Source organism: Equus caballus, chromosome 8 (assembly GCF_041296265.1).
Source record: "Equus caballus isolate H_3958 breed thoroughbred chromosome 8, TB-T2T, whole genome shotgun sequence".
Lineage (NCBI taxonomy): Eukaryota > Metazoa > Chordata > Mammalia > Perissodactyla > Equidae > Equus > Equus caballus.
Genome location: NC_091691.1, coordinates 2850341 through 2875795, shown reverse-complemented (window position 1 = coordinate 2875795; position 25455 = coordinate 2850341). Strand labels below are relative to the sequence as shown.

Sequence of the window (25455 nt, the reverse complement as noted above, 5' to 3'; positions counted from 1 at the left end):
CCTGCCTCTTCCCGTGCTGGGCCTGCACACACTCCCTGCCCCCGTGTGGTTGGTGACTGTCAGAAGGCGTGTGCACCTTGTTCTCTCAGGTCCTGATCTCCTGGTGGAGGAGTCCCTGCATTTCCTCCCCTGCTGCACCCCCTCATCTGGGAACTGGCTTTCATCTGCCTTCTTTATTACTCAGCTGTGTGCCTGATCTTGGTGATGCCTCCTTGGCTGTCTGCTGCCTCATTTCCCACTGCCCTGCCTGGCTCTTGGCATTCACTAGCTCTCCTCTGGATGCTTGCAGCAGTCTGCTACCCACCTTGCCACTTGCCACTCGCCATTCCCCTTTCCAGGGGTTTGCTCCCAGTGCTGCCCAAGCTCACTGTCCCAAACACGACTTTGACCCTGTGCCACCCATGCCTTGCCTCCAGGATGAAGCTCATGTTCAGGAGCATCACCCAGGAGGTCCTTTATTGTCTGACCTTCCCCCCCCCCCCCCACCCCCCCCCCCCCCGCTTAGTTCTTCTCCTCGCCTCCTGCTTCTCCCTTCCACAGGAGAAGAGCTGCCCCCGGTCCCTGGCAGATTCCAGGCCTGGCCCCATTGTGCACTCTGGCTCCCACTGTGCCGTCACCTGGAATGCCCTCTTCCCACCACTCCACCTGTCATGCCATTGCTCCTTTTTTTGTGTTCCAGCTCCCAGGTCACCTCTTGGCAGCTTTCCCAACTCTGGCTGCCACCCTCCCTGAACCTTCCAGCTAAACCAACTCCTCTGCGGTCTGGTGTTTCCTTGGCCCCTGGAACTCACCTGTTGGGGAATTAGTGGTTACTTACCTCTGTGTCTGTCCTTTGTAAGACTATGCCTCTTGTTCATATCTGTCCTGAAGGAACTAACCTTCTTTGGAGAGATAGACAAAACAGATATGTGAGACCATAAGCGAGTGACTCTGTGGAGCCATGTTGGGAGGCATCAGGGCACTCTGGGCAGGAGGGCAGGAACTGCTGGGCCACCTCAGACAGAGCTGTGTCTGTGCGAGGGCACCTGAGGCTTCAAAGCCCCCGCCGTTTCTGTAGTTTGGGGACACCATAGACTTTGGTGAGCTTGCCTGGTCTGGTAACATTTTGTTGGGATGGGCAGGATGGGTTAGTTAAATTCTTTAAAAATTTTCTGTAAATAATTGAGAGCAAGATTTTATTTTTCTGTGGTTTTTCTGACATTATTAAAATACTATTAATACACATGAAAACCCTTTGCTCAATTTTGAATTATAGAAGGAACAAAGGATATTAGTCATTTCTAGTATATGTGTGCATTAAGAATGCTAATTATTGCCCTTTCAAGGCCAGACTCAAGTGGTTATTTTATTTGTAAGAAGAATTAATATAGATTAAAGGGTGTTAACTTAACTGTATCCCGTCTATAAAATTTAAGCCTCAGCTCTAGTTTTTAACATAGTAATTTCTCCTTGTTTTATGCTGTTAGTGACATGTCGATTCATGATGTGTCCGTGAGCGCAGCTGAGACACAGGCCATCGTGGACGAGGCCTTGGGGCTGCGGAAGAAGAGGCAGGCACTGACTGTGCGGGAGAAGGAGCCAGACCTGAAGCTGGTGCAGCCCATCCCCTTCTTCACGTAGGTAGTCTGGGTCTCTGGGGATGCTGGGTCGGCCAGTGGGCCCTGCAGACCCCGAGAGACCCCGAGGCCTGACCCTGGGCTGGTGGCATGGGTGGGAGCTGGATGCGTGTTCAGTAGATGGCTGGAGGCGTGCACTTACTTGTTGACTGCTAAGAAGGCCTCTGCCAAGTACATCCAGTCTGAATCCCTCTTTGCTGTGTGTTCTTGACCCCAGCTACCTACCCCATTCCTGTTAGCACCCCCTCAGTCTGCCCTACCCAGGGGGAAGAGGAACTAACATTTGCCAAGCAACTGACAGGAGGAAACCAGGTTCAGAGCAGTCACACAGTGAATGGGAGCCTGGAACTGATTCCAGTTCTGGGCTTCCCTGCGCTCGAGTTCATGCTCTCCCTCCAGGACCGCATGGGGTGCCCAGGAAGCTGGGCCTCTGCATAGCCCTTGTGAGTCTCACAGCTCCTGGGAGCTTCCCCTCACAGGAAGGGCAAGCTGGTATTGGCAGCCCTCTGGAGTTCGGGTAATTCAGACTCTTAGTGAGATCTGGTGTGCAGTTTCTGTTTTTAAAATTCTGACATTGAGTCTTGAATCTTTAAAGATTTGGCAGCAGCATTCCTTCCCCTTTCTCATACTCAGAGGCATTGTCACATAGTGCTCTGCAGCTGCCGCCCTGGATCAGACAGAGCTGGGTCATTATATGCCACTCCCTAAAAAAGGGAGTACAACATCCCTCTTTTGTAAGGTCGTCATGATAGTTCAGTAGAACACATGGGGGCCAGCACTCAGCTCACAGTCAGGAAGAGCTGGCTGTGCTCCATATTGTTCTCCTGTTGTCCGTTCGCTCATGCTGAGTTTCCCAGGAATATCTTCCCCACCGTGGGCTGAGACAGGAAGACGGGGCTGTTCTCTGGGCTGCTCTCAGACTCACGTCAGGTGCCCTTCCTGTTGTTTTGTCAGCTGGGTCAGGAGCCCCATCCTGTCTGAGTGTGGGCCCCCCAACCAATAGGGTTGAGGATTTTGGAAGGGCGCTGGGTGCCTCCCTCTTACAGTGAAGGAGCGAAAGGCCTGAGGATGATCCAAGCGACGGTGGCGATGTGACTGAAGAAGAGAAGCTGTAAACTGGCCTCACGGCCACCCTCCGTAGCACAGGGTGAAGGCCAAGTGGAAGCCTGAGGGAGATAGGATCGGCTGAAGGCAGTGTTGCTTGGTGGTTAGGTATGGGACTGAGTTATCAGAGGAAGAGTGTAGAGATTCCCTCTCTGGGAACAAAGGGTGTGTGGCCTGTAAAATAACCACCATCCACTCCAGGGCTAGGCACACTTTTCCTGTAAAAGGCCAGATGGTCAGTGCTGTAGGTTTATGGCCCAGGTACCATCTCTGTTGTATATTCTTCTTTGTGTGTGTGTTTTTTTAACAACCCTTTAAAAATGTAAAACCATTCTTAGCTTGTGGGCTATACAAAGCAGGCCATGAGCCACAGTTTGCTGCCCTCTGGGTCTGTTCACTGCCCACTAGGCATGAGCAAGGCACTAGAAAATGAAGGTGTGTTTAAGGCATCTGACACACACAGCTGGCGAGCAGATTCTTCCTGTCTGAATGTAACCCTTACTGAAGGCAGGAGAAAATAGGTAAGAAATCCCTTCCAGTCCTAGGAGCCTTCACTTGGTTAGATTTTGGATTTTGAAGCACTGTCCTTTTATTCCTTGCATACATTTACTACTAGCTTCATGCCGACATGCAGTGAGGGCTCAGTGGTGGGGTCTGGTCTCTCGCTGGGGGTAGTCAGTCCCCCAGTCTAAATTGATTGATCCCTGGGGTAGTCAGTCCCCCAGAAGGAGGATCACATGCCCCAAGCTGGTGGCCACCCTTTGGAGAGAAGCACAGCACTGGGGGAGCTTATAATGGGGTCCACACTGCTCTGGGGGTCTGGAGGAGTGGGCATTGACCAGGTCGAGGGGCTGGGGCATGGGTAGAGGCATTGTTTCTGGGCAGAGGGAACCCTATGTGAAGGTCATATGGTATGCAGGAGTGTGATTTTGTTGGCAGAACAAACAAAAGAAAAAAGGCTAGCATGATGAGAGTACAGGGGGAGGTATGAGACGAGGCTGGGCCATTTGGCTGGGCCTGGTGGTGCAGCACCATGAAGATTTGGTTTTTAGCTTGAGGGTGTGGGAAGCCATTCAAGGATGGATAGATGGATATATCATGCCACGCCATATCATCCCACAACACAGCATAACACACAACATAATATACTACAAAACATGAAACAACAGACAGCATATGATACAACACACCACACAATATTAAAACACATGCACAGTACACCATGTACCACACAACATACAATAGAACATAGGCTACACCATAACAACACACAACACACCATACCCATAATAAAACATAAATGTGACATGCAACTTAACACATGCTAGACCTGACCACAACCCAACATATAACACAAGCACACCACAACATACCACATAACAAAACATGCAACAGTCTTGGTTTGCTATCCAGCAGGCCCCGGCTCAAATGGGGACCCACTGAGATGCTGCTACTTACGGTCCCTGTCCAAGGCCCCTTTAGACCATGTCCCTCTTAGCAGCCCTTCTCCCAAAAACCAGATTAGTGGCAGCAGAGAAATGCCACAGATGTTTTAAAGATTCGGCTTTGTGGGGAGGGGTTTTTGAATTGAGTCAATGGTTTTCATGCCTGCCTGGTTGAGTCTGAAGGTGCCTGAGGCTGAGATGCTTCAGGGCTTCTGCCAGGGAGGGAGAGGGTGTGCAGCCCCTGCTCCTGCTCCTGCTCTGGCTGCTCCACCTCAGCTGTGTTAGACTCAAGACTGTCAGTAATGACAATGACAAAACTGACCCTCCCCCACCCTCGTGGAGATGGCAGCCCTGGGCTAGCTCTGCTGTGTGTCTACGGGCCAACTGGCCTGTGCTTGGACTCCCCTATGATGGGGTGCTGAGCAGATGCAGGGACCCTCTCCTTGCAGTTGGAAGTGCCTCGGAGAAAGTTTGTTGGCCATGTACAACCACCTCACCACCTGTGAGCCCCCACGGCCCAGCCTTGGCAAGAAGATCGACCTGTCTGACTACCAGGACCCCAGCCAGCCTCTGGTGTCCTCTGTGGTGGTGGCACCTGTCAGCGTGATCCAGCCGAGCCCTGTCAGTGCCAAAACGACTGTGCCTGTGGCGGAGCCGGTGCTCTCCTATGCCCCCGTGGCCACAGCCAGTTTCCCACTGCACAGTCCCAGCCTGCTGGAGACAGGCATTCCTGCAGGTGAGCAGGCCTCCTGGGGTCAGCTTCTGGGGACACCCTGTTTGCTGAGCAGAAGTGAGTGTTGGGGTGCCCTGGCCTCTCCAGAGGGATAGGTCCTGCTCATGCTCTTGGCTTGAGGTTTAAGTAAGAGCCCCCGGCCCCACAGGGAAGTGTCTTAGGCTGCTCATGGGGCTGCCACTCGTCAGGGCCACTTTAGTAATGAAGCCCCCACAGGGAAGGGGTGGGGGCTCAGGGGTACAGCTCCTTGGGACTACTCAGCACCGGCTGATAAGTCCTGGCCTACAGGGCACTCTTCCTGTCTGTGGTGTGGGAGCTGGCAGGTCCCTCTGCTGGTTTTGCTCTGTTGCTGGCCACATGCCACAGCACCCAGCACTGCTGTGCACTGATATCCTGAGTTCTTTGGCCTTAAAAAACAGTCAGCAAAGTTAGCACCGTATGTGGTAGTATATTTTTGAATGGTTTTATTGATTTTTGTTATTGTTGGAGTTGTAAAAAATGTCAGACAAAGTTCCCACGCCTTTTCTTGATTTCTGTGTCACTGAGAAAAGAATATCTGGCTGTTAAAAAGTTTCTGAATGAGCATGTATGTGATTGTTTCTAACTTTTGTACTTAATCATATGTGACACTGCTCTGCTCTCAAGATAATTCACATAGTTCTCTTGCCCACATCATGTCATTGGGTGCTCACAGGGTCCTGGGTGACGGATAGAGTCAGTGTTGCTGCCACTTGCTCTGTCCCATACCAGGTACAACACTGAGGCCCCAGAGGCTCTCGGAGCCGGCCAGCTGTGAATGTGTGACTGTGAGTCCCTGGTGTTCTGTAGCTATGGAAAGCAGTCTTGAGATCTGGCTTGTGGGTTCTGTGAATTCGAGAAAGATGCAAGAGTTAGGTGGATTGAAATTAACTTTACTCAGGAGTCGTTGTGGTTAAAGAGATGGGAGACATCTTGAATGTCAAAGATTAAACGTGCCGGTAGACTTATAAAAGAGGGGGACTGACGTGCCTGTGTGGTGCATTTTCTTATGCCCTTCCCCGTAAGATTTCAATTTGCACTCTTTGTGAAGGCGATGTTTCTGGGGGAGATAAATCCAAGAAAGGAGTAAAGCGGAAGAAGATTTCAGAAGAGAGTGGAGAGACGGCAAAGCGGCGATCTGCCCGCGTCCGAAACACTAAGTGCAAAAAAGAAGAGAAAGTCGACTTCCAGGAGCTTCTTATGAAGTTCTTGCCGTCCAGGTACTGTGCACACTTTTTCTGATTTGCAAACACATGAACCTCCAGCCTACACCACCAATAACGTTTCTCATTCTCTTGCCACCCTCTCCTCTGGTACATCCTTATTTCCCATGACATCTGTGCAAACGGGTGAAGCACAGATCTCACTGGATGGGGATCTTGGCCTTTTCTCGCCTCTCCTGCTTCTGAACTTCCTGAAGGCAGGAACCATGACCTGTGCATCTTTCGAGGACCAGGCACTTCCTGTACCCTCAGGTGATGAATGGATCCTGGAGCTGGAGTGACATGCTCATGTCCCTGTGCTCTCACAGACAACCACTTGCTGGGTGGCCTGGGGCCGCTGCTTCTTGGATGCTGACACTGGGAAACCCTGCAGAAGGGGCCCCCCTCCTGCTTTCAGGGACAGTACCTGCTTGGTTTCTCCAAGCTTAGACGGATTCCCTGGAATTCTGAGAAGGTGGAGGACGATCCCGTAAATGTTCGTTGGTTTCACTGGTTGTTGGTGTTCCTCAGAGAAGCCTCAGGAGGAGAACCACAGCTGGGGGTCCTGGGCCCTAATGTTCCTTTCGTAGATTTTCACGAGCCCTCCCGCTTTTCATCCTTGCCTTCTCACCTCCTTCAGAGGCTCCAGGGCACTCATTTTCTGAGCTTTCCCAGGGTTTATGGTGTCAATGAATGGACATCTTGATGCTCCCCTTCCTCTGCCCTTAGCTAAGTGGAGAAAGCCATTTGGTTTCCGCTAGTCCGTCTTTCTGCCTTCTAACATTTGGTGGGCACATTTCTTATCTGCTGGGGCTTCCTCTCCCATCCCCTGTATCTTTGAGACTTTATACCTTTTTATACCTTCATGGTTCCTGGAGTGGAGTTTGGGAGGTAACCATGTGTGTTCAATGTATATCTTTGCCCAGAAGTCTTCAACTGGTGTTTTGGCTCATGACAGTTTTTTTCAGTGGTGACGATACCCAAGTGGAGGAGGAGGAGCCAGAAGCTTTAGGTGGATTGTAAATCCGTTTTGTGGCAAGATTCCAATTTTCCTAATTTGTTGCCTTTCTGTCTTTCTGTGGTGAAAATGAAATGCTTAGAGATCGAGGTTGTTCTCAGTGAGTAGAGCATGCAGTCCTCTCTGATAAATCCCTCCTAAGGCACAGGACCAGGACCAGGTTTCCCTTCCAGCGGGGAGAGCTGCAGGAACATGCTGTGGTTGATGATGCCAAGAGGTCTGAGTGACCCATTTCCCCATCTTCCCCTCAGCCCTGCCATCCCACCTCAAGGTCTTGTTCCCAGCCCCCCTTTATGTGGAATGGTTTCTGCCTTCTTTTTTTAACTTTAAGTGTTGGATCCTGTGTAGTTTTCACATCTTCGAATAGTCAAGCAAGAGCAATGTGACTGCTTGCCTGGAGTAGTCACCCTGGGGGTATGTGCAGTCAGTGAATGAAGACATTGAAAAGTGCCCTGAGTGTTTGTGCTGCAGGGCTGCTTGGTTGAGGGAGAGCTACAAGGACGCTAAACCATGGTCTTCGGAGGAGTTTGGAAGAATGGTGCCTGCTGGGAGAGACCTCCCAGGTCCAGCTCTGTGAGGAGCCATAGAGGGACCCGGCTCAGAAGGGCCCAATGTGCCTCCATACTCCACACCCCCCTACCTTCCTCCTTACTCACTAGGCTCCTCTCAGGTGTTAGAACATACCAGGTGCTCTTCTGGCCTGTGCCTCTGTACCTGTCCTTGTCCTGCTACTTTGCATGGCCTGCCCCTTACCCTTCTCCACTGTCATTATGAACATCACCCCCTCTGAGTGACCTTCCTGACTCTGCTCTCTAAAGGAGGTCCCTTGTGACAAGCACTCTGTCGTGGTTGGTCCCTATTTGGGTTCTTTGTTGTTGTGTATCTGTTTATTGTCTGTCTCTCCCATTAGAAGATAAGGCTACCGTGGGCAGAGTCTGCCACACTTATGACTGATTCTGGTACTTGGCACATGCCAATGCTTAGTGATCGCCTGTTGATGGAATGAATGAACAAGTGAGCGTACAGACCAGATGCCAGCTGACAAGGGCCTGGAGAGAGGCAGAGTCTCTTGGAGGCCTGGGTTCTAGACCCTGCTGCTCACTTACTCTGGTTTTCTTCTGCCTGGCTCAAATTTCGTTTCTCTAATAGGAAGAATTCAGATGCTGTGTCAGAATGTGTGGTGTGGCTTTTTGTGACTCTGGTGTATTTCATGCAGGCTAAGAAAGCTGGACCCTGAGGAGGAAGATGACCCCTTTAATAACTACGAAGTCCAGTCAGAAGCCAAACTGGAAAGCTTCCCAAGTGTTGGGCCTCATAGACTGTCATTCGACTCTGCCACGTTCATGGAATCTGGTAGGAATCCAGCAATGTGATGATTCACTGTTGGGAACTCTTCCTCCCATTATGCTATGACCTGCCTAGGTTTTATTCTGTGAGAATGGTTCTGGTGTTTAAAAGTGTGGTCAGGAGGCTGCCTGGATTTTTCTTGGGCATGAGCTCCATGGTCAGTTGGGAGGTCTGCTGAAACGTCCACGCTCATACTTGACTGTGGTGCCTGAAGGACGTGTGCTTCAGGCCAGACCCAGAGGCTTGGCTTTGCAGGTCAGATGCACCCGACACAACTGTTGCGTGTTTGTGTGCCAGTTATTATGCTTGTGTTTTTTGCTCATGGTCTCACTCAGTGCACACGACATCACTTGGAGGATTCAGAGAGGCTTGCTCAGAGCTGGTGAGGGCTGGAGCTAGGATTAGAAGCCAGCAGCCTGACCTCGGCACTACCCTGTAGTGGGAGGACACAGGCTCTCTTCTGCCTCTGCCCCCTCCCTGCCCCTGCTATTGCTTTCCTCTCTCCTCTTCCGAAGAAAATAGGAGACTCTGACATGAGAGGTCCTTCATTCAAGTCAGGTTGTTTCTCCCTCCCTGGGCAGAGAAGCAGGACGTACATGCGTTCCTGCTGGAGAACCTGACCAATGGGGGCATCCTGGAGCTGATGATGCGCTACCTGAAGGGCATGGGCCACAAGTTTTTGCTGAGGTGGCCACCAGGCCTGGCAGAGGTCGTGCTCAGCATCTACCACAGCTGGCGGAGGCACAGCACCAGCCTGCCCAACCCACTGCTGAGGGACTGCAGCAACAAGCACATCAAGGTTGGATGGGCGGGGGGCCTTGAAAGGGCCAGCATCAGACTGGGACCAGGGAGGGGCATAGTCACCTTCAGTGGATGTGGGGCTGCTGCTGTATTGAACCTACTCGGCTCTCTCTACTTGTGGGCCTGGAACCTGGGCACCTGGGAGCTTTGAAGCAGTAAGTCACAGGATCTGGTTTGTGCCTAGAAAGATCCCTGGTGGCTGAGTGGAGGATATACTTGGGGGTGAGAGTGGGCTCAGGGCTGTCAGTAAGCTCTTGCCAGGTGAGCCATGGTGGTAGCAGTGGGGTAGGAGGTTCTGGAGGCAGAGCTGAAGGATGAGCTGTGAGTATAGGCGAGGGGATGAGATGGGGAGGGCTTCTAGGGCTGGCCCAAACGCCAGGGCTTGGGACAGGGATGGTTTACTGGGATGGAGGAAGGCCAGCAGAGAGGCTGGGGGACAAGGAAGGTTCAGCTGTGTTCAAGGGGCTAGGGACTGTTGCCAGTTTTTTTAATAGGTGAGAAAACATAAGTGCGGAGGCCGAGTAGGGTTGCTTAGGGGATTGGGGGGGCCTCCAGCAATAAGGGGCCAAACTGTACTCAGCCCTCCTGCTTGCTGTGCTCGGCACCCCAGGCTCCTCCACTCACTGCCTCCCAAGGCTCAAGGGAATCCAGGTGCTCCGGCCCCCTTGTCCCATTGGAGGAGGAAGGCTGAGTGCTGAGGAGGGAGCACGGGGGCTTTCAGGGCTCACCCAGGTAGTATTTCTGGCTGGCTGCACAGAGGGTGGAGGAGCTCAGGTTGACAGGTCTTAGGGCCATGTGAATCAGTGCTCCCTGGCCACGCAGCCTTTGCTGAAACACCTCGGGGACTGCCTCCTGGAAGCTTCTGCCCATTGGGCCTGCTCCCCTGGGGGCAGTGTGGAGTGGTGGGAGGAGCCATGGCTTTGGTCCCCAGACAAGCCAGGTTGGTCATTTCCTTGCTGTGCCCCCTCGACTAGTGCCTCCTTATCGCTAAGCCTTAGCTTTCTTGTGTGTCCTGGGATCAATAGCTAACCCCAGGCACTTTTAAGGGTTGAGTGCTCTAGTGTGGATCCAGTGTCTGGACTGGCACTTGGGAGGTGACAGGGCTGCCTCTTCCATAGGGGAGTCTCTCAGGACTGAAGACAGGTGTCCCAGCTCCTCCCAAGTCTTGTCCCAGTGTAGATCCATGTACCTCTTTTACCTCCTGGCAAGTAGCTGTCGATTATCTTTTATGAAATGGTAAGATAGAAAGTAGGTAGAATCATATTTTTATCAAAGTAAATTTTAGTTTAGTTTCATTCCATCTGCCACCCTTTGATGACAACTCGTGACTCCATTCCTGACTTTCTGGTGCCTGTCCTGCAGGACATGATGCTGATGTCTCTCTCCTGCATGGAGCTCCAGCTGGACCAGTGGCTGCTGACCAAGGGCAGAAGCTCTGCAGGTAGGAGGCATTCTATGTTCTGTGGCAGGGGTAACTTTCTGAACCCTCAGTAGCCAGGAGGAAGCGGGAGTGAGGAGGCTGAGTCATGGAATTCAGACTTACATCTGCAAGGGGCATGTTTCCTGGGTTGGCTTGTCAGGCCAGGAAAATCCAGGGTCTTAGAGAAGTCCCTTGGACACTTGAGAAGTAGTTAGCAGCAACTGAGCCCCCATCTGCCTGCTTTTCTGTTACTCATGATCGAAAGAAGTAGGGTTTCAATTTTCTCAGGTTATCACTTGACACTTTATGTGTCCCCAGTAATTTTCCCAGATGATGTGGATCATTCTGACTTTTAAACCACCACCCAGTGAATAAAGATATGTTCAAAGTTCAGTCTGCAAAATGAAGGCCCTCCAGCTCTTAGGGTCTCTGCATCTACACCTGAGTTGTCTGATTTCTCTGATGCCTGCCACTCAGGGGGCTGTAAGGCTCCGAGGGGCTCAGGGCACTCATGGACACTGAGGCAGGTGCCAAAGGCTGAGGGTGACCTCTGCGGGGAGCAGAAGGGCATTTGAACTTTACATGAAATTGACTCGTCCTGGCCTGATTGGTTTTCAGTGTCTCCTCGGAACTGCCCTGCTGGTGTGGTGAATGGCAGGTTTGGGCCTGATTTCCCGGGAACTCACTTCCTGGGTGACCTCCTGCAGCTGTCATTTGCCTCCTCCCAGCGGGACCTGTTTGAGGATGGCTGGCTAGAGTTTGTGGTCCGCGTGTACTGGTTGAAGGCTCGGTTCCTAGCACTGCAGGTTGGTTCTGTTGTCGGCTGCTTGGGGAGCATGCCCTGGCACCCAAAAGGGCAGGAGAGAGCTGGATGCATTGTTGAGGATGTTTGTGTGTGTGTGTGTGTGTGTGTGCACATGTGGCACCTGCCCGGCACCGTGTGAGGAAGCAGGACGTGTTGGGGAATTTTCAGCATCTCAGAAATCCCAGCATGGCCACCAGTCTGCAAAGCACATCAGCACAACTACAGAACCCTGGAATGGGTCACCTGTGCCCCCTAGAAACTCCCCACTCAAGATTGCCTTGGGATCTTGACCCTTTGCTTATGTTTTCCTGCGAGAGCCTGAGCAAGTCCATGAATGGAAGTAGAGCTTTCTAGAAGGGAATTAATCACCTGTTTGTGTGAATTCTCGGACAGCTTCCCCTCAGAGCCTGCTCCGAAAGGCCAGGGTGGACTGGCTGTTACTCAGCACCTTGCATGTGGTGATACCCAGTGTGCTGTGATAGAATGAGAAAAGAGTGCCACAGTCAGTTCTAGAATTGGGAGAGGCCTAGGTTCTAATCCTGGCTCTGTCGTTTATGAGCTAATGCTCATGATCTTGAACAAGATACTCGGCCTTGCTTAAGTGTTCTCAGTGTCCTTACCTGCCACATGGGGTTAATGATACCTCCCCTTAAAGTTGTGGTGTGAACCAATCAGTCATTCGTTCATTCGTTCATTCAGCAAATACTTATTGAGCTCCAGCCACGTGCCAGGCACCTTTTTAGGGAGTATAGCAGTAATTGGATAAAAGCCCGCCCTCACAGTGCCTACAGTCTAGTGGGATGAGGAAGGTGAGGCACCTGGCATAGCACAGCGAGGTCCCGTCCTGCCTCTGTCTCTTGACTGCTTTTCTCTGATCAGGGAGACATGGAGCAGGCCCTGGAGAACTATGACATCTGCACAGAAATGCTCCAGAGCTCCACTGCCATCCAGGCGGAGGCAGGGGCTGAGCAGAGAGACATCGTCATCCGTCTGCCCAACCTCCACAACGACTCAGTAGTTTCCCTGGAGGAGGTGAGTGGGAGTTTTTTTATGGTGTTTTCTTGGTCAAAGATTTGTGCTGGGTTGGACCAGTTAGACCAGGCCTGACCTGTCCCTGAGGACCAAAAGAGCAGTCCACATTCTGAGCATGGCTCCTTCCTTCCTGGGGAGGGTGGAGGGGCTGGAGAGAGGCGACTCTGGCACACAAGGGCCCCTTGGGCTTGCAGGGACATCCCCAGGATGGAAAGTTCTTCCAGATGGGAGGTGGCAGGAGTGGACACGTGTGCTGGCACAATTTAAAGTGATTATTGCTTAACTCCCTGGGCTGCGTGTGTTAGCAACCCCAGTGGAATTAGAGGGAAACACCAGCAGAGGCAGACCGGTGCTGGTCTGGCCATGGGACTGGGTCAGCAGCGTGTGGCACGTATGCCAGGCTCTGTGGGGTCCTGATCCTGTTCTCATTGCCCAGCCACAGACCCCGCTGCAGTTCCACGTCTGTGATGTGTCCACTTTGAGTGAAAGTGGCCTTCAGACTCTTACAGAATTGTTTCTGGGCACGACCAAGAAAGAGTTGCCCCTCCTGCCTACATTGTGGGGACCACCTGTGGGGACAGGGTTCTGTGGGTCAATGGCATGTGCCAACCTCTGGCCCGGGGTTCGCCGAACCATGACCACAAGGCTGTCCAGCTATTTTGGTAGATGCTTCTCTGGAACCTCTCTGTTTCCAGAGTAGTATTTTGGGGTTTTTTTTTTGGTAATTTGGTTTTTAAAGAGTTGAATGCCTTGAGCTTAACAGAAATATATTTTTATTGGCTTAATGTAAACGGTGATATATTAAGAAGGAGTCTAATTTTGTATTCCTCATCTGGGTCTGACAAATGCAAACACTGGCCAAATTCAGGGGGAGTGTGAGGGGTTTGTCATCAGGCAGCAATTCCAGGCTTCTTCCAGATCGATAAGAACCTTAAGTCGCTGGAGCGGTGCCAGTCCCTAGAGGAGATTCAGCGGCTGTATGAGGCTGGTGACTACAAGGCTGTCGTGCATCTGCTCCGCCCCACCTTGTGCACCAGTGGCTTTAACCGGGCCAAACACCTGGAGTTTATGACTTCCATTCCCGAGAGGCCAGCCCAGCTTCTGCTGCTGCAGGTATGTGCTGCCTGTGTCCCCCTCGCCCACTCGTACCGTCTCTGCTTGGTGTGGGTTTATTCTCTGGAGGTTCTGAGGTAGCCCTCGAAAACATGTACCTAGAAGAGAAAAGTGAGAGTGAAAAACCACTAACTCAGCACCCAGGAAGATGCTAGTCAGAAGATACAGGGGATAGTTGGAACCTAGGAGTGCAGGTTCTAGGGTTCTGTGTGGCTACCTGTCTTTATTACTTTTTAAATTAAGTATTGAGTAGATATAAAAATGGATAAAATATCTGTACAATGTAAAGAGTCAAGATAAAATAAATACCCTTGTACAAACATATAGTTGAAGAAAAAGAACACCAGTGCGGTATTTGAAGCCATGTGCCCTTGCAGCTCCCTCCACGCCTTGTTCTTCAGGAAGTAATCCCTTACTGAGAGCTCACCAGGCACCAGGATATCTGCTGGGCACTGGACAGTTACCCACTCTCTCTGTGCCTCACTTCCTCATCTCTAGAATGGGGGTGATCATGTCCTGGCCTCAGAGACCTGTCATGGGGATTATAGAAGTTAGTGTGTATTGACATTACCCTTGGCATGTAGCAAGCACCATATGGGTGCCAGCTACCATCGTTGCCACCATCCTCAGGAAGCGTGGAGTCCGACACAGAGACAGACACAGAAGATGATAAACATGGTGTGTGTAGTGGTGTTGGGTGGGCTGGCGTCCCATCGCTTATGGTTCACACATTAATCACGTTATATTTATTATCTTACTGGGCCCTTCGCTTTCAGTTTGGAAAGAAAGTCCAGTAGGTTCCCAGGCTTTTTGCTGAGATTACATGAGACATTGTAATTATTAACTTTCTTGAATTGGGAAATAGTCAAGAGATGTGACTGTGGAACAAATGGAGGCATCTCTGCCCTGGTGAATGGGGAGGAAAGGGTTCATTCTAGGAAGGAAAGGAGGGAGGGAGAGAGAGGGGAGAAGGGAAGCTGGTTCCAGTTCCTGGCAGAGAGATTCAGGCAGGCTCAAGCTGAGATCAAGGGATGAGATGTGTCTGGCCTCAGTGACCATGGCAGGCTGAGGGGAGCTGGGCCAGCATTTCTATGTCTACTCAATAGTTAATTTAAAAATTAATAAAGACAGGTAGATAACAAACAGGTAGATGGATGGGTGACGTCCTGACTATCCTCCTCCTTCCTCTGCCATGCAGAAGTTCAGAGTCAAGTGTGGGCTTACCTTGAGCCACACAGAACCCTAGAAGCTGCACTCCTGGGTTCCAACTATACCCCGTATCTTCTGATTAGCATTTTCCTGGGTGGGAGGGACAGCTGGGTGTACCCAGGGAGGCCAGTGGGTGGGGAGAAGGAGGAAAGGCCAGCCCTCTCTGCCTCCGTACGATGGCCTCAATGGCTCAGATGCTGTTTTGCTCCTGTCTTCTAGAACTCCTGGTGTCGCAGGATGCCCCATTAATGGGGGAGGCGCTGCTCTTTGGCTGGGCATTGAGCAGTGCTGAGGGCTGTGATAGGGCCTGGGCCAAGTGCTGGGGAAGCTCCTGCTTTTTGCAAATAAGTGACTCCTGGTTTTTGCTCAATTTCCTATTGAGGGGGTGTATTTTCTTATTGATTTGGAGTGCTTTTTATATATTAAAGATACTAATCTTTTTCTCATCAAATGTTGCAAATATTTTTTTTCCAGTTTGTTGTTTGCTTGTAAATTGCACCTTTTATTGTTTTTTTTCTGGCATACAGAAGTTTTGAATTCTTGTGTTGTCAAATTTTTTGATGTTTTCAAATGTTTGTGATTTTGTTCTTTCTGCTTAGACAACCTTTCTAAGACTGGGAAAATATTCATCCACTCATTCTGCACACATGGATTGAGTTGCTACAGTGTGCGGGGCACTGGACACGGGAGAGGTCTGCTCTGGTGGAACCTGTATTCTAGAAGGGAGGCCGATGAGAAACGTGTCAGCACATGGATGAGAAGTGTATTTGCCTTGTTTTCTTCTAGTGGTGTCAGTGTTTTGCGTGGTGCATCTAACTGGCTTCATCCAGCTTTTATGGGGGTCTGACTTGGAAGCTTCCCTCTGGAAGTTGGATGGCTCTCTCTCTACTGAGGCAGCTGCCATTCATGTTCTTCAATACAGTCGTGTAGTTTTCTTACGGCTGACTTGATTTTTAGTCCTTAGTGTTTCCGGTTGCCATTTTAAGCAGGATCTTTTTGTTGGTCATTGTGTTTCCTAATTGTACATTTCTGGTTTATAGGAACCATGTTGAATGTTGCATGTTTATTTTGATTCTAGCTACTTCACTGAATTCCCGTTATTTCTGATAGTTTCTGTTTTGTTTTGTTTTGAGTAGACGATCATGTTGCCCACAGTCAGTGGTAATTTGGTCTTCTCATTTGTTGGCAGTTATTCTTCTGCTTTCTGACTCTTTCTGGCTTTGGGCCCTGGGGATTATGTCATGTTGGAGCACCGCTGGCAGGTCTTTGTTTTCTGCCTGACTTTCACACAGCTCTGGCTGCAGTTTAGAGTCAATAGTCTTTGTCCTGCTAGAAAATAACCCCCTACCCCTCACATGTTTGGTGTTTGATCAGGATGGGTCAGCTCGGGCCCTGGGGCTCCATGTCTGCACCCTAGAGGCTCCTCAGTGGCTTCCTGCTCAAGACTGCTGGTCTTTAAAAAAGCACAGGCCCCATGTTCCTGGCAATTAGCGCTAATAAATGGGGAGTGGTTTTGATCTGTGTTCAGGTTTTGCAACACATCCCAAAGGCAGTTTGGGGTGTTTCTGCCCCCACTCCTGTCTGTGTCACCTCAGAGCGTGGCAGCTGCGTGTGTTGAGGCAGGCAGGAGCCACTGCGTGCCTTAGCTCTGGCGGGGTCGGAGCCCGATGTGGCGCCGGGCAGCAGGTGCTTCCTGCTAGTCTAACAGGCTGCCCGCCAGATCTGCAAATCCACAGCCAGGCTGAGTGTCCCTACACTGGTTCGGTGATGGAAGAGGCTGAGACCCGAGGTGGTTCAGTGGGTTTGTTCTAGAGCAGAAGGAAGGCAGCTTCACAAAAAGCGATGGCTTCCAAAGAGGGGATTCTAAAACAGCTGTCAGGGTGCAGGGGGTGTGCTGAGAGCTGCCCGCCCTGCGGGGTGCTGTGCATATCACTCTGAATGCTCAGGGAAGCTCAGTACCTTGCCCCACCTGTCTCCTAGGGAAGGAGGGGACTCAAAACGATGGCATCAGCGCTGCCTGGCCAGTTGCCCCTGCCATGGCCTTGGCTCAGGCCCCCTTCCACAGAGATAGTCCGTCCCTGGCAGCCTGCCCTCCCTGCTGAGACCCTCCAGAGCCTGGCACTGGATGAGCGTATGACTGGGTGGCCCGGGGCATGGTGGCTTGGCTTGGGGTGAGAGTTGACAGGAGGTGGAATCACTTAGCCTCACCTTGGTGGTTTGCCAGCCCTTAGGCTCATCCCGGCTTCCAGCTGTGTAAATGAGGAAACTGAAGTGCAGAGGTTCAGCAACTTTCTGAAAGCCCCTTGGCTGGTGGCCTGCCATGCTGTGATTGCACACAGGTCACCGTGTGCCCTGGCAGACACCTTGAGGCCATGGGGGGCCCACACCACCCCTTTCCTTTGGACTGCCCCACGTGTCTTTTTCCTCAGCTACCTACCCCTCCTGAGGACCGGGTGTAATGAGTGTTGTCACAGTCCTCTCAGTGCACCTTCCTCCTCGCTCCTTCCTGTGCTCAGGACTCCTTGCTCCGGCTGAAGGACCACCGGCAGTGTTTTGAGTGCTCTGATGTGGCTCTTAACGAGGCGGTCCAGCAGATGGTCAATGCGAGTGATGCTGCCGCCAAGGAGGAGTGGGTGGCTACAGTGACCCAGCTGCTGCTGGGCATTGAGCAGGCACTCTCAGCGGATAGCAGTGGCAGCATTTTGAAGGAATCATCTTCCGGCACTGGCCTCATCCGGCTCACCAGCAACCTCATCCAGGTGACGCTCAGCCCCTTCCTGCCCTGCCCCAGCAGGTATGGCTCTCTGGCGGCCCCCTTCCTCATAGTTCACCAGCTTTCATGGCGAGTTAGGCACCCCAAGGGGGTGCATTGGCTTCTCTTGCAGGAGGAGGTGGGTGCCTTGGGGTGGGTGGTTGTGTACTGGCTACAAACCTTCCTGGGGCTGGTAATATCTGGGGCTTAGAGCCTGTAGCACTGGGCACCACAGGGTTCTTCAGACCACCCATCTCAGAGGGGAGGAAGTAGGCTCAGAGCAGGAGACCCTGGCCTGTGTGTCATGAGCCAGAGGCAGAGCTGGGGCTGGAACCCAGGCCCCTGTCTCCCACCAGGGCTCTCCACCACCCCTGTTGTCTTGGCCCTTGTAGCTGAGGGGTGGTCACAGCACCCTGCACTGTCCAGGCAGCCTTCGTGGCAGGGAACCTTCCTCTGAGCCACCCTCAGCTCTTTCCTGCCAACTCCCATGGGCTGTCAGCAGGTCCTGCCAAATCCTTGTCCTTAACATCCTTATCCTTTGTTCCTTCCTTCCTTCGCCGCTCTGCCTTAGCCCAGGCCACTGCCATCTCTTGCCTGAACTGTGGCAGCACGCTTCCCGCTGTCCTCTCTGCCCCCTCTACCCTTCTAGTCCAGCCACCACCCTGCCATGGAGTCACTTTTCCAAAATGGAGACATAAATGTGCTCCTCCCACTTTTTAACCCTTCACATTTCCTCCAGAGTGCCTGTCACCCAGGGCGCACTGATCCACTGGCCTCCCTCTCCACCGTCATCTTCTACTTCCTTGGCCACCTCTCAGGCCTCTGTGACCTCTGCCTGCACTCTTGTCCTCTGCCCCCATTCCCTGGCTTCTCTTGGGGTCAGGCACACCACAGCCATTCACCTGGAAACCGTCTCTCAAGGTCTCTCTTCACTCTGTCCCCCGCCCTCCTCTGCGACCTTATTACGGACCTCATTTACTTTCATGCAGCAGCCATACTGATCCTTAGCTCTCCTATGGCTTGTCTCTAGTTCTCTTTCCCCTAGGCTGTCCACTCCCCCATGCCCCGTTTACCTCTGTCACCCTCGCATCTGGCACAGGGCCCAACCCACAGTGGATGTCGAGGGCATCAGGAACTGCATGTGGCCTCAGGGATCAGAACTGGCTCCTCTGATGCTTGGGCATACTTCTTGTGAGGCTCTGTGACACTCTGGTTGATGACATGCTGGGATGCTGCTAGGTCGGTGTTCCCACATCAAAGCAGTGGGGATGGGCAGGCACCATGTCCCCTGCCCCCAGCCCTGGTCTGCCCTGAGGACTCCTCCCTAGCTGGGAGAAGAGCTGGCCCTCCTGTGACATTCTCTATTTCCCCAGGTCATTGACTGTAGCATGGCTGTGCAGGAGGAGCCCAAAGAGCCACACGTCTCCTCGGTGCTGCCCTGGATCATCCTGCACCGGATCATCTGGCAGGAGGAGGACACCTTCCACTCCCTATGTCACCAACAACAGCTCCAGAACCCGGCAGATGAAGGTGGTGGGAAGTGGGTCCAGGTGGAGGCGGGCTTTGACCTATGTGTCCTTGCCTCTGGGCCCTGTGGCCCTACGGCCCTGTCCAGGTGCCATGAGTGGACTTGGGGCTCAGTCGACAGGATTTTTCATGGCACTTGGATGGAGGCATAAGTTTCCCCTGTATCCTCCCTCAGGGAGCTCACTGTGCAGTGGGGTCAGGAGGCAGTAGGCATTTGAAGTGTTTCACGTCTGGTGCTAGTGGCAACACAGAGGAAATGACAGTGTGGTGAGTGCTTACAAGGAGGGCCAACACTGCTCTAAGAGGCCTCATGCCTGCTAACTCCTTTAACCCCCACGACAGCCCTTGTACTTAACTTCTGTACCCCACAGCCCCTCCTGGGTGTGGGCCACTGAGGCCAGGGGTTGTGGGCAGCTGGAGGGCAGCATGGAGCAAGCGCAGGTTCTGAATCCCAACAGTCACCTCTTGGCCGTGTGACCTCGGCCAAGTCATGTAACCTCTTATCCTCTATTCCCCATGTCCAAGCTGGGAATAAAAGTACCTTACTCAGAGGGTTGTTCTGAGGACAAAATGACATAATAAAGCCATCACTTGCCGTAGCAAATCAGTGCTGGCACATGGGGCTGCTGAGTGATGAGTAGTCACTGTAAGTGGAGAAGCCGGAGAGGGCCAGCGCATGACCCCTCATGGAGATGGCACTTGAGCCAGGTCAACGCAGTGGTAGGAAATGTGGTTAATTAAGTAAATTACGTAACAACAGCAGCTAAAAGACGTTTAAGCAAAGATTGCCTATAATTCTACCAAATGGATTTTTTCCCCTTTGGTTTTTTGCAGTTTCTGTCTAAACTTGGCCGTATGCATATGCTTTTTATGTAGCTGTAATTATAATGCACATGTTTATGTATTCATTCAACTAACTTAAATTTATTGGGGATTTTTCATCAGTAATTTGAAAAATCAGACGAGTGGAGAGGAAAGGAAGTCATCCCTATTCCAGTAACCACAGAGTTAATGTGTGATTTGTTTCCTTTCATTCATTCTTTCTGCTCAGTTCATTTACTCGCCGGGTATCTATCAGCTGCTCACTGCATGTCAGGCCTCTGTGACTCTGGCCCTGACAGGTTTGTGGTGGGAGGAGACAGACAGGAACTCCAACAGCGCCAAGCCAGTGTGGCCTTCTGGGAGGAGTGCCTCATGCACTGGCATGGGGGCAGGGTTTGGGCTGAGGCCTGATGGGCGAGCAGGGGCAGAGGAGGACACTGGGAACATGCAGCAGTATGAGCAGGGACACAAGAGAGCCATGGGTTGGACGTAGGAAGGAGCCAGACTGAGAAGAGCTTTTATACCTTGTTTTATGAAGCTGTTTCCATTTTGCTCCATAGTGTTTGTCGTGCTGGTGGACCCTGCTTTGCTGAACCCTCTGGATGGCTGCGTTACTTCTCTCTTACAGGCCAAACTTTATTGAACACCTCATGCATCCCTTTTTGCTTCTGCTGAATTGATTTTTTTGGATAAATTTCTAGGATGAATATCTTTAGAGCTCTTAACAAATAGAACCTCTCTGTTTTCCAGAAGGGTTTTAGTGGTGAAAAAAAATCAGGGTTTACAACTATAAATGTTTATTATTTTTGTTATAAAAATAATCCAAAAAGGCTTCTAGAGGGTCTCTTTTCCCCCTAATTAATTATGCAAACAATATAGTTCTTTATAAAAACTGCCAGTAAGCAAACAAGGAATGGGGAATAATCAGATGCCATAAACTTTGAAAATGTAGGCCAAGGAAAGAAATTAGAGATTCTGGTGGCTGGCAGCAGGTGTGGCTCCTATCCCCTCCTCTAGCCTCAGTAGGAGAACTGAGGGAAGATGGTAAATTGACAAACTCCTGGGAAATAGTAATATCCTCTCGTTTGTAGAGTAGGCTGGTGGGGAAGGCCCTCCGTATTGCCTCGGCTTTGGCAGAGGCAGGAAAGACTCCTGGGTCCAGCCATCTTCCAGTGACCGGACTGTGTGGATGGAGGTGGCCCAGGGATAAAGCACACTTCTGGCCAGGTGGTGAGGGGCCTGGCGGAGGACATTGTCACATATTGAGGTCTCTGGAAGCAGACTGAGGCTGTTTATTAGGGATCACTGCCTGTGAAAGGAAGCAGGAGGAAGCACAGTGAGGGCAGAGGGGGAAGTTGAACTGTGATGCAGGCCTGGCAATGCCTCGGGTAACCTGGCAGGGAGCCCTGGAGTGAGAGTTGCCCATTCAAATTGCTGCGCCATGTTAGACAGAAGTAGCCAGGCCTTTCCACTCCTATCTCACTCAGTCACTCGATGTGGGCTTCCACAGGGAGTGTGTGACCTTGGGTAAGGTGAGTCTCTGCAGCTGCAGCAGACCCTGCAGGAGCCGACAGCTGGGGGCTGTCTGCTGACTGCACTCCTCTCCCTGGGCAGCAAGTCCTACTTCAGAGGGGACCTCAGAAGAGAGAACAAAGCCTGGGTCCTCCAGCAAGAGCTATACACAGCCCTTGCCAGGCAATCTCCCTTCTACCTCTGCAGACACAGGCTACGGAAAAGTGGATTGAGAGCAATACCTGCTTTAAAATTATGGCTTTAAGGAAAGGGAAAATTCATTTTATATTATGTGGGAAAGTGCCACAGCAAATTCATTCATGATGTATTAGAGCACGTACATAGTCTGGAGGAACTGCCCTAGCTGACCATGAGCAGCGTAGAAAGGAATGACATGGCCAAGTATGCTCACATTCTGTAGCCTGCCCTACCCCGAGAGGGGACAACAGGGAAAGAAGGGAGATAGCACGTGAAAAACAGATGAACTCAGTCTGGAAGAAGACATACACCAAGGAACAGGAGCAGAGGCCCTCTAAATCTCTGCGCAAGGAGATTGTTTTTTTTTTTTTAAAGATTGGCACATGAGCTAGCAAGTGTTGCCGATCTTTTTTTTCCCCCCTTCTTCTTTTCCCCAAGGCCCCCTAGTACATAGTTGTATATTCTAGTTGTGAGTGCCTCTGATTGTGGCATGTGGGATGCCGCCTCAGCATGGCCTGATGAGCAGTGCCATGTCTGCACCTAGGATCCAAACCAGCGAAACCCTGGGCCACAGAAGTGGAGTGCACGAACTTAACCACTCGGCCCGGGGCAGCCCCAAGGAGATAATTTATTTAAAAATTTGAGCTGATAAACAGAATGAAATGAAAAGGAAAAATGCAGAACTAAAGGGAAACACTGCAAACCAAGTCTCACTGTTATAAACTAATAAAACCAAAACAGCAAGGAGTAGAGTGAATGTGACTGAAACTGAAATGAGTGGATGTAATTAAGAGCCAAAAGCATCAGAGAGAAGATGACAGATGCAGAAAACAAAGATCATGCCGTGTAAGGATAAGCAGTGCCCCTGATGGAGGGACTCCAAAAATGAGAAAGGAGAAGCAACCAACTAGTCTCCAATACAGGGAAATTTCTCCCAATTGTAATAAAACTGAATCTGCCCATTCAGTGTACAGTATATGCCAAGAAAGGCGGATACACAACAACCTATATCAAGATACATCCTGGTTAAGGATCTACTTTAAGAATAAAGATTTTTTAGGTTTCTAAACTGAAAAAGCAATTTATCCTCATGGGACGGAAAAGTGAGACTCATTTCAGATTTCTTCAGTGCTGTCGCAGTAGTGTCTGTATGTCTGCACAGTTCTCAAGGAAAGAGAGTATGGCTTAAGACATCTCGCCAAGTTGTTTGTAATTGCAGTGGTAAGAGACACTTATAAACAGGCATTCCACCTCCTATGAGTGCTTCTTAAAAACACCCCTGGAGGATGAGGTCAGTAAACCAACATGAGTCAGAATGAAATTCCTGAGGAACAGAAGAGCCATGGGAAAGAACTTGTGATAAGCACCAAATCCACTTAAAACTGGAATTGAGAGACGGCAACTGGGCTAGTCATGGTTGCAGAACAGGGTGTAAATGTTATAAACCTTTAAGTGCTACAAATAATATGCACAACAGAACTGGGAAATGGGGGAAGAAGGAAGTGTTAAAAAGCTGTCACCCATCTTGTATGATAGTTGTTTGATGCTGTTGAAAGTGGAAACTAACTTAACAGACCTTAAAAAACTGGCATGGCTTGAACTTAATGATTTTATGACCTTTTTTAACCATTGCTTTTCATACCTCTTTGCCTGGGACTGACTGATAGTGAAAAGTATGAAACCAGTTTCATGAAAGAATCCTTAACTTTCTCAGGTGTGGTCCCCTCTAGAATTTTCTATTCTAATGGATTCTATCCTAATTCTCAAAAATTTTAGTACAAATTACAACCACTAATGGGTTATGACCCAGAGTTTCAAAAGCACTGGGGGATCTTTAAAGAAACTTTAATAGTTCTAGTGTTGAACAAACATTTAACTGAAATTTTATAGTTCTTTTTAAAAGCTCTGTAATATTCAAGTAGACCTAAATATAAGAATTTTTAACTCAAGAATGGTGAATGTAGTGTGGCTTCCATTGTTCTGAGTTATTTCTCTCTCCTTCACAATGTCTCATGTACGCACAGAAAGATGCTTCCAGTGATGTTCCCTGAATGTTACTGGGGCTGGCAGTTGGTGGATGAAGCATTCCTTCTTCATACTTTCCTGTATGATTTGAATTGCTTTTTGATAAGCATGTGTTACTTTAGTAAAACCAGTCAAGTCATTACTTATTTAAAAAGATAAAAAAGGAAAGAAAGAACAATCTCTGGCCACCCTGGTGAAAACAGAAAAGCCCAGAAGAGGGCCTGAGCCCCACAGCTCCCACACGTCCCTGCACTGACTCTGTGTCTCTCGGTCTGGTCTTTCCCCAGCGATGGCCGAGACGCCCATGCTCCCGTCCTCCCTCATGCTGCTCAACACAGCCCATGAATACTTGGGCAGGAGGTCCTGGTGCTGCAATTCAGATGGCGCTCTGCTGCGATTCTACGTAAGTGCTGCTGGGGCTCGCCTGGCCTTCGCTTGTGCTCTGGGGACTGGTGTTGAACCACAGGTGGATTTCAATCCACTAGTCGTTACTGAGTCTGTTACATGTCGGGCACAGGGCCAGGCCCTTGATAGTAGTTTGAGAAGTAATAATTATGTTCACTATCGCCTTCTGCTGTGTCTGTTTCCTGAGTACCACTCATCATGCCAGGCTGTAGATGCTCAGTCAATAGCTGTTGCATTCATTCAGTCAGTAAATACTGAGTGAGCACAAACAGGCTTCTTGTCACTTGCCAGCTGTGATTGACTGAGCTTCCTGGGGATAAGCAGTGTGATCCCAGTCGTCAAATCTGTCTGTTGAGTGTGAGGCCAGGCAGCACATAGATGAGTTACAGAGCATGGGAGGGGCGCCCAGCTCACTCTGTCAAGTCTATTAGTAAATGTTTTAGTGACATATAGACACATCTATCTATTTACATGTTAACTCTGGCTGCTTTTGCAATACAGAGGCAGGGTTGAGTAGCTCTGATAGAGTCCATATGGTCTGCGAAGCCTAAAATATTTACTATTTGGCCCTTTAAGAAAAGATTTGCCAAGCCCTGCTCTATACGTTTTCAGTGAACATACCCGCCCTACAACTGCAGCCTCCCTCCCCAGGCCTCCTGATCTTCGTCGTCTGCCCTGTGCTTTCCCCATGGCTCTCATCACCTTCTAGCATGCCTTAGAATGTATTATGTTTATTGTGTGTCTCTTCTCCATTGAAATGTAACTTCCACGAAGGAGAGATTTTTGTTAGTTTTGTTCACTGCTGGACCTAGCACAACATATAGCACATAGTAAGTGCTAAATATGTATGGGCTGAATGAATGAACAAGACTGAGAATATGTATAGAGCTCATGTATGTGTAGGCCGTGATAGTGTGCACAGCATTTGTGCTGAGGGCCTGGAGACTTGGCCAGGAGACCTGTCTAGCTGGCTCAGGGCCTGAGCTGGTTAGTGCCCAAGGCGGGCTCCAACCCCAGCTGTCAGTGCCTAAGTGTGTGCCCCACCCATGAGCCCCGAGGGCCTCCGTGGTGCTCACCCCATGTCAGCTCTGCTCTCCAGGACCATTTTTGGAAGAATTGTGCCAGGCTGAGTCTGTAATGCTGCCCAGGAATTGGCAACTCCCTTCTGCCATCTTCCCTCTCCCAGTTAGGGCTGAGACACTGTTTATGTCCACAGGGTCCCCTCCACAAGGCAATCACCTTTATGCTGACTGGGGACAAGTTGAGAATAAGTTAGTACCTTTGCAAGCTGGTGTCAGGCGGGAGTGGCTCTGAGAGGAAAGGGCAGGCTGAAGAGACGAAGGTGGGATGG

General features: G+C 50.6%; 1 protein-coding gene across 5 annotated transcripts in view; it reads left to right on the top strand.

Moving 5' to 3' along the window:
- The window catches only part of CABIN1 (calcineurin binding protein 1), a 149655-nt gene that overhangs the window by 21946 nt on the left and 102254 nt on the right, over positions 1-25455 (top strand). For all 5 annotated transcript variants that reach the window (XR_011441284.1, XM_023646723.2, XM_023646719.2 and 2 more), the window contains exons 9-20: positions 1467-1616; positions 4615-4901; positions 5968-6136; positions 8353-8489; positions 9065-9282; positions 10647-10725; positions 11323-11510; positions 12389-12541; positions 13460-13654; positions 17380-17622; positions 18989-19145; positions 23987-24102. Coding sequence is in view for 4 of the 5 variants with exons in the window: in XM_023646723.2 (XP_023502491.2) it covers positions 1467-1616; positions 4615-4901; positions 5968-6136; positions 8353-8489; positions 9065-9282; positions 10647-10725; positions 11323-11510; positions 12389-12541; positions 13460-13654; positions 17380-17622; positions 18989-19145; positions 23987-24102 (2092 nt within the window). In the remaining variant the exon portion in view is untranslated. The remainder of the gene's footprint in view (positions 1-1466; positions 1617-4614; positions 4902-5967; positions 6137-8352; positions 8490-9064; positions 9283-10646; positions 10726-11322; positions 11511-12388; positions 12542-13459; positions 13655-17379; positions 17623-18988; positions 19146-23986; positions 24103-25455) is intronic.